This window comes from Pseudocercospora fijiensis (genome assembly GCF_000340215.1).
Source record: "Pseudocercospora fijiensis CIRAD86 unplaced genomic scaffold MYCFIscaffold_1, whole genome shotgun sequence".
In the NCBI taxonomy this organism is placed as follows: domain Eukaryota; kingdom Fungi; phylum Ascomycota; class Dothideomycetes; order Mycosphaerellales; family Mycosphaerellaceae; genus Pseudocercospora; species Pseudocercospora fijiensis.
Genome location: NW_006921532.1, coordinates 9,446,658 through 9,455,838, shown reverse-complemented (window position 1 = coordinate 9,455,838; position 9,181 = coordinate 9,446,658). Strand labels below are relative to the sequence as shown.

Below are 9,181 nucleotides of genomic sequence, written 5' to 3'. Positions count from 1 at the left end.
GATGCGCCACAGGTCTATAAAAACATTGAAGATTGTTCCTCACAAAAAGTTCACCTTCGCCAAGCTATGGGTCTTGAAGGCACAGTTCCATCTGAGAAGGCAGGAGCTCGACAAAGCCAGAAAGACTGTTGGCAGGGCAATCGGTATGTGCCCAAAGAACAAGCTTTTCCGCGCCTATATCGAGATGGAACTCAAACTGTTCGAGTTTGTGCGATGTCGCACACTGTACGAGAAATGGATAGAATTTGACCCATCGAACAGCCAAGCTTGGATCAAGTTCGCAGAGTTGGAGCACGGTCTGGAAGACTTGGACCGTACGAGAGCCATCTTCGAACTCGCCATCCAGCAAGACGTGCTCGACATGCCCGAGTTGGTATGGAAAGCATACATTGACTTCGAGGAAGAAGAAGGCGCCTACGACAAGACTCGCGATCTCTACGAACGACTACTCCAGAAGACCGAGCACGTCAAAGTCTGGATATCATATGCTCATTTCGAGCTCAACGTGCCAGATGCAGAAGAAGTCTCAGAGGAAGCGACCGTTTCTGAAGCCGCCAAGACGCGCGCTCGCAAGACATTCGAACGAGCGCACAAGCTCTACAGGGACCAAGCACTCGTTGAAGAGCGTGTATCCTTACTCAATGCTTGGAAGAGCTTCGAAGATACTCACGGCAGCGAACAAGACATCGAAAAGGTCGCCAAGATGTTGCCACGCAAGGTCAAGAAGAGGAGAAAGTTGGATGATGATTCTTTCGAGGAGTATATGGATTATGTCTTCCCGGCTGATGATGAGAGCTCGGCTAAGGTCAATAAGCTTATGATGATGGCTCAGAAATGGAAGAGGGAGCAAGAAGGCGCGGCAGCAGGTTAATACCCAAAGTGCTAGTCAGACGGTTCAATCCGATCCCTTCGCAAACGGAAAGTGTTTTTCAGGACATTATTGACTTCGAGCTTAATGCTTAATGCTACTACTGCGCCCTCTCTCCCACGCTGGGAAGCTACTGCTATTAGGGACCTTCAGAAGCCACCAAATTGCAGGGGTCTCTCGAGGTCGGCGAACAAGGTGGATACGAGGGTTACTGCCGCATCCTTCGAAGGCTGGTTTTCCACCCCTGCGAGTTATCAACTCGTAGGCCTAGACCGTGCTTTTGAACGGAGTCGTTCAAAAGCATATAACACGCTATATTCACAACTCGCATAGGTGGTGATCCTGCCTTAACCGGAAGTAGAAGGAGGTAGAAGGGGGCTTAAACCCTATCCGGCTTAGCTTATTAAACTAGCTTCTTAGCAGACTTAGTACTACCGAATAATAAGCTATGCACTATAACCGGCGACAGTAAGGTAGAAAGTGGCTATTAGGTCTTCGAGATAGTACGAGAGGGTACTAACTTATATATATAAAGGTCTAGGTATATAGCCGTTAGTATAATTAGTAATAGGGGGCTACTAAATAGAACCTAAATTCGAGGATTGATTATAGTATATCGTCCGTAGGATAAGAGGCGTCTACGGAAGCAGTAGAAGTCTTAGTTTATTAGTATAACTACTATTGTTCTCGATTATAGCTACTATAGATACCCCCTCTTGTCCCTCTCGTATTATCGACCTAGGCTCCGGCTCTTTAACTCTAGCATTCGCTATACTAGTCTACCTACTACTATAGGCACCGCCTATACCTGTCCGAGTAGCTCTCTAAGGTAACCCTCTTTATATAGATATATCTTTAATATAGCTATACCTAGTCGGAAGTCTATTACCTATAATTTAGTCGGTTATTAAGCGGCTATATAGTCGCTCTATGTCCGTAGCGAGCTTGTTAACTAATTCAAGCGACACTAATAGCGATAGCGATAGCAGTATAGCGACTAAATAGACGCCAAATTCAACTCTACTAAGACTAGTTATTACGAGAGATATAGATACCTCTTTAACGGCTTATACTTAGCGGCAACAATAGGTTATAGTTTAATAACCTATACTAGATTCAGTCGACTCTTAGCCTTCTACTACTAAAGGGGTAGAAGAAGGTAGTATAAAAGACGACTACAATCGAGTTAATAGCGATAGCAAGATCTCCGACGACTTTGCCTTACTAATTATTAGGCACTTCGAGGCCAATTCTAGCTATTATATAGAAGGTCGAATAAGGGACATAGTAAAGCGCTATTAGAAATAGTATAACGACAACCGACCTGCTAGACAACGTACAATTAGAGGCATAGACGGCCTTGTTCGTAGGTAGATTGCAAAGCGTATTCTCGAGTATAGAGCCCTTCTTACTGCTTTCGGTATAGTTGTAGTTAACGACTCCGAGTTCAAACAGACACTTAATCGCTTTAAGGACACTATATTGCATAATAATAAGAAGCTCCGCGAGAAGCTACTAACTACTAACGAGCTCCGTACGTACGAGACTCCGGCTTAGTAGGTACAAGACAATATACTCCGTATTATATCTTAGCGGCTTTAGGATCTATCGATACCGAGTCTAGTTATTGCTCTATTACCTTTAACTCTATTACCAAATCCGGCTCTTTCTAAGGCATCTAATACTCTAGTTAGAACACTATATACAGCGCGCCGTCGGTTATATATCGATAGTAAGAAACAGCTAAATAAGGAGAGGTTGTTAAGCCGAGTATTAGAGCTATTTCGAGAGGCAATTACTACGTTAGCAAACTAGCTAAGAGCTAACTATTATTCTAAGGCAACAAACAACTACTATTTAATCCGCCGAATAGACGATTTAGACAACCGCTCTAAGAAGCGTATAAAGCTAATATACGCGTCTACGGTATGTTAATTCAATAAGCTAAGAGCCCTTCTTGTCGGCCGTATTAGATATATTCCTCTCGTTCCTTTATAGTTGTCGCAGATTACTGACTTTAGCTTAGACGACAACCTCGTTGCTAACGTTATTGCGCCGATAGGAGATAGTAACGAGGGCTACGATAGCGATAGAACTGTTTTATAGATATTAGAAGCGTTAGATATTAGATATTAATAGTCGTTAGTGCGTAGATGTTCGTATAATCGAGGTATTAGACCTAATTAAAAATAACTAAATAAAGCGTACTATATATAGTATTCTGAGTGCCCCTTAGTTCCGGAGTTAGTAAGAAACGCAGTAGAAATACGAATTCTTTAGCATAGTTGTTGCTGCCTTCGATACTATTAGTTATAATACTAAGTACTAGGACTAAATTTCGACTAATTCTAGAAATTTATACAACCCCCGCTATTCTCCGTCTTTATCTATTACTAAGATACGTAGGAGCAATTTATATAGCTATAGTATAGGAAAACGGCCCTCCGACGCTCTTCCGTATCTACTCCGATAATTAATAGAGAGAACGCGAAATAGTATAATATTATATAATCCTCAATCTATTACTATTCTTCCTCGCTATCGTTAACAACTATATCGCCTATATCTTCTATATTACTTCCGACTTCTAGTCCATTACTAGAAGGGTTTATACGTATTAGATCTAGCACCTTAGCGTCTACCGGCGGCATAGGTAGCAGCTTAGCACCTAAGTAATCCCTAATATCCGGACACTTTAAGCTATAGTGCGCGGCGACCTTGTTTCTACGATAACAAGACAGGCAGTTAGTAAGCAATATAGCGACTAGATAATAGGACTCTATCGGCATTAGACTAGTACGTAACCCCTTCTTATATTCGAAGAATAGCTAGCTATTAGTTACCTTACCGAACCCCTATTCGACTAACTAGCGTAGTGCTAACTATTCCTTCGAGACCTGTGCTATTATAGCGTTACGATAACCGCCCCTCTTCGATTTCTACGACCCGATAATGCCGTCTACTTGTCCGTACGCAGAGTCGCCGAATATAAAGAGCTTGTTATCTATATTGTTATTATTAAATAGGTAATGCTATACCTAGTTGATCCCCGACTCGCGTACTATTCGGCCGTCCCTATAAGAGCTAGGATAAGGGCTATCGATAAGCAGTATTCTATCCGGCAGCTGTATACCTTAGAATTTGATACTATAGAAGTGCTTATAGCTATTATAGAATACCCTCTAGTTGCGACTAGGCCTCGCAATCTTCCTTATAGTGCCGTTAATATATCTAAAGACACTAGATAGTCCGACCGATAGATATAGCGACTCTGCTAGGCTCCGGAGATATTGCTTAGTAAGCCGCCTCCTATTAAAGAATAAGAACGACTTCTACCTTATTGCTAGACTATATATAGCCGCGTTGAATACGTAACTCAATATAGTAGCTAAATAGCCAAACTTCTCGTCTAGGTCCTTCTAGAAGCCTAGACTAGATAGCCGCTTATAGACTATATAAAGCACCGTCGTAGGTAGCAATTTGAGGCCGACTAGTAACACAATTAAACCGATATCTAGCAGGTCTGCTAGCTCTACTAATTTAGGCCTTATAAAGCGGAAGTTACCCTAGATATTAGCCTCCGGATAACTAAGAAGGTCGAAGCGCTGTTTCTTATAGACTCTCGCTAGTTTAAATAGTCGGTTACGCCTTAACTAGCGGTGCTACTATTTACGTACAGATTCACCCTCCCTCTGCGCCTACCGGTCCTTATTACTACTATCTTCCTTAAGGTATTTACTAGCAATAGCAACAACCGTTACAGTAGCTGCAGTAACTACAATAGCTCCAGTTTCTATAGTTTAGTCTATAGCTAAGGTCTATAGCTAAGGTCTATAGCTAAGGTCTATAGCTAAGGTCTATAGCTAAGGTCTATACCCCTAGAAGGTCTAGAATAGGGGCTCCTTACTACACTAAACCGCTTTCGATTACATACAAATTGGCCTCTTCTAAAGGTCCGTAAAAAGCGCTATATTAATCCTTTATATAACGGTTAGGAGCTAGCGCTTATTTGGAAGCCGGTAGCCAAATTAACTATTTCTAAAGGTCCCTATTGTCTGTGCTCGACGCGTCTTAGCCCTTAGGCTAGATTTTAGCCTAGACTCTAAACCGAGCCCTAGCTAGCCGACCGAGCCCGGGCATAACCCGAACTTTTGATTTAGGATTTTAGCATATAACAGCTTTACTTAGAATTACTCTATACAACGCCTCGAATAATACTCCTCTCTGTCTATAGAAGCAAGGAGCGACGTACCGGCGTAGGAGGCTTGCCCTCCGAAGCGTCGCCGGCACTCGAGTAGGCCGTAGGGCTAACGTTACTATCCTCGCTATTAGCGAGGTTTTAAATATCTTTAACGTATATCGATAAGATATTAATTAGTCGCTAGGGCTCGGTCGGCTAGCTAGGGCTTAGTTTAGTATTAAGGAGATTTTAGACTATACGTAAAGCAAATTAGACTATACCCGCTACTTAAATAAGTCTAACTTTTATTATAGTTCTATCTTAAAAGTAGGTAACGAGATCTCTTAACCTCTCGCTCTACCTAGGCTTCTTTCTTACTTTATACTTAGGCTATTCCTACTTATACGACCTATTAATAGAATCTACGACGTCCCTATATTTAACTCTATACTTATAAGTAACCTTACAAGGATATACTTATAGCCCTGCGAGTGCTAATAAGTCCAGCGAAGCGGAAGGCTAGCCTAAGCCGAGCGCGAAATAACGATCTACGTAAGCTATTACTAAAAGCGCTCCTAAATCAGTTTGCCGCTTATAGGATTGAACGTAATCAGGTCCTATATACATCGACATTGTTAGGCTCTATCTATATCGACCTCGTTAAGTTCAATCTATGTTAACCGTATTACTATAGTCCTCGTGCCTAGCCTCTCTAGTACGCTGTGTATCTTCCATGTCGATATCCTATGAAGCCATTGCTTCCTAAGTGCCTATTATATCTCGATCTTAGTGCCTATTGTTATACGCAGCAGCCTCCTAAACCGTTATTGCCTCGTACGCTATTTCCTCCTAAGTATTGCGATCCTTAAAGCGGGCAAACACTTTAACTCTACGTCGAAAGTATAAACTTACATTAGGCGCTAAAGCAAGTCTATATTCGAATAATGTGTAATCAAGGCGATACTATAGGTGCTAATCCAGAAAGCGACGGGCTAGCTAAGCAATATTAAGGATATTACCGGGCTAAAGTAAAGCATAAGTATTGCGGGCAACAAAGTCGTAAGTAGCAATCAGGTTTAGCTGACTAGACTGTTATAGTTGTAGCTGTCGCTGTAGCTGCCGTACTCGCTCGACTTGTCGCCGGTTTGCTGCGACACGATAGAAGAAGTCCGCGTTTAAAGGATCGGTTGGAGGTAGGTGTGCCGTACGAGGACCGTATACTAGGTAACCAGCGCTAGCTTGCTGACCTTGCTAACCTTACTAACCTTGCTAACCTTGCTGACCTTGCTAACCTTGCTGAGATTGATTATTGGCGTCCTAGGAGATATACGGAGGTGCGCACTAGAGAAAGCGCTACTTAAAAGCCTTTACTAAGCCTTTAACTAAGAGTGTAGGAGTACTAGCATGTTAGAGCGGCTAACGATAATTATACGGTTTAGGCGGGGCGTAAGTAAAGTCACGAGCAATGCGATTTAAATTGAATAGCATTTAGGGATCTTGCCGTAGGATCGTCTCTATCTACTTAGCGCGAGCAATAGCTCGAAGATCCTTTCGTAGTTAAGCTCGGTCTTGTTCTTGTCGCTGTCGTGTATAGGCTTCTTGCTAACGGCGTAATTGCTCTTGCCGCTTCTTCTAAGCGTCTTTGCGGTTAGCAGCAGTGTCTCGTAACGGCTGCTAAGCTAGGTTTGGTGCTTCTAATGATAGCAGTTCGCTAAGCGGCAACAAACGCTAAGGACGACGACGAATATAATCAGCGTATCGAGTAATTACAGATCGCTGAGCCTTGCCCTGCTTAAAGCGCTTATAGAAATCGAATAGCTCTTCGAATACTAAATCGGCAATGCTACGTGCCCTAGAGACGGCTACGTAGGACAGGCTAGGAGTAAAGTCCTTCTTAGATATATCTAGAACGACCTTGTCGAGGGTCATGCCTTGAGATTTGTAAACCGTAACCGTATAGGCAATCGTAACTAGAAACTGTGTGCGTACGCATCGTGCATCTTGTCGCTAGTTATGTAACCACTTACGGCGGACCGGCACGATAGGTACAACATTCGGAGGGAGGTTATACTGGTTGTCTAGATCGTACTAAACGTTAAGAGTAGGACTAGTATACCTATCGAGTTAGACAAGCAAGACAGTTGGAAGTCGCTAAATAATGTCTGCCGGATCGTTACTATTATCTTCCCAAACAATGTCGCGAACGGTACCAATACTGCTATTAACGACACCTCCTTCAACCTAGAGGTTTTGAGTTACTATAACGCGGGCTCTAATGTAGAGCGGAAGCCGTAGATAGAGATTGCTACCTGTCTCATAAGAAGCGTAACTTGCGTAGGTAGTACTAGAGTGTTCCGCGATAGCAACACGAATCGGAGTATTATTGTCTCGTATAGCGTCCTAGTTATAGGCGTTGACTTGCTTCTTGAAAGGGTAAAGGCGTAGCGCATCCTTAAATGAGTCTTGTTTAGTTTGAGGCAGATTAGGCTTAAGCCGCGTAATAAGCGTCTCCTAGTAGTTAACAGTTATACCTCCTAGGGCATTGCGCAAACCCTCGAGGGCTTTACGAAACGCATAAGCAGTAGCGTCTATGCCTTACTATCGCTAGATCTAATTGAGTTGAATGGTTTAGTCAAACTGCTAGTAAAGACCGTATCTAGCGATATCTTCTAGTGTATAGAGATCGTCTAGTTTCGAGAAGAGAGGTCTACTACCTACAGGTAGTAGCTAGTGAAAGTCACCGGCAATCACAATGCAACGCCCTCTAAATAGCATCTCCTCTCCGTCTGCTTAGGTATAGCTAACTTGTCGGAGCCGCTAATCGATCTAAAACAGAAGTGTAAGATTAAGCATTAATTTCTTATCGATTATAATGTACTCAACATTAAGTAGTACCGACTAGAACTGATTAAGGGCCTGTCCGTCGAGAGGAATGTACTCCTTTATCGTTAAAGGTAAGCGGAAGAACGAATGTATCGTACGGCCTTTAATACTATTAGTAGCTATACTAGTCGGAGCTAATCGGACGATTGGAACGGGTATATAAATAGCCTGAGATGCATAGGCCTGTTAATCGGTATTATTAAAGTAGTCTATAATCCGCTCGAGCTCGGAGGACAGTGTATCGATAACGAACGACTTTCTAACACCTGCTCGACTATTAATATTAAGTAAGAAAGGTTTTCGATCTCCTAGATTAGCAAGGAAGGCGGTCTAATAATCAACTAGCTTGTCGAAGAAAAGCTTCTAAGCAGGAGCCAAACTAGCAATACGCTAAGGTAGGTCGAGAGGAATGCTAACGCGCTAAGCACGCTTAGTGCCGCGAAGGGTCCTCTAGAAATCCTTAGTATCTGACGCTTGGATGCCGTAGCGGCCAATATAAGCAGCCTAGTCGTGCTTACGGTCGATCTGTCGGTTACTAAGGTTATTAAGATCCTCTAGCTGCTCCCTAGGACGACGGTTAGGCAATGTAGCTACGAGCAAAGCCTTATCTACGGCCTCCAATTCTATATTATAATACTCGTCTTCGAACAAATTAGCGGTCGGTTCTGGTAGACTTACACCTATATAGTCGTCTAGATAAGTATAGTAGGTGTTGCACTAGTCGAAGGCGGCAGACTACGTTATATGCATTATAGGAGGGTTGTTTGTGTCTCTAGTATTATCGACGAAAACATAGCTATTATCGATTAACGGGTAGTAGCCGTCGAATGGATAATGTAAAGCGATTTTAGTGCGGCACTAGTCCTAGTATGTACCTTCCTCGCCATTAGGTACACTACTATACTTAGGGTACTAATTAATAACCCGTAGCTTCGCTCGTAGACGCTTCTTAAAGGTGCGGAAGTCCCACTTAGTAAGGAATTCAAACAACGTTAGATTAGGTCGATTAAGGAGGTCTAACTTGGCGAATTTGTCCTTATCGATGCTATAACGCTCTATGTACTTTAGTAGCGGTGATTTGCCCTAGGTGACAAGGTCCCTAACCTCCTTATCGTATCGCTTAGGTCGAGACTAATCTTCTAGCTTCCGATAATTAAAGTTCTAGACTATTCGCGAGCCCTAGGCAAGGGGAAGGTTAAGAAGTAGGTGCATTTCCTCTTAAGCGGAGATATCACGCTCGCCGATTAGCT

The 9,181-nt window shown here is 42.9% G+C and overlaps 1 protein-coding gene across 1 annotated transcript in view; it reads left to right on the top strand.

Annotated features, from left to right (window-relative positions):
- MYCFIDRAFT_128265 (uncharacterized protein) overlaps positions 1 to 871 on the top strand; it is a gene marked incomplete at both ends in the record, with an annotated part of 1,872 nt that extends 1,001 nt beyond the window's left edge. The window contains one exon of the mRNA XM_007923758.1: positions 13 to 871. Coding sequence (XP_007921949.1) covers positions 13 to 871 — 859 coding nt within the window. The remainder of the gene's footprint in view (positions 1 to 12) is intronic.
- Positions 872 to 9,181: the final 8,310 nt, after the last annotated feature.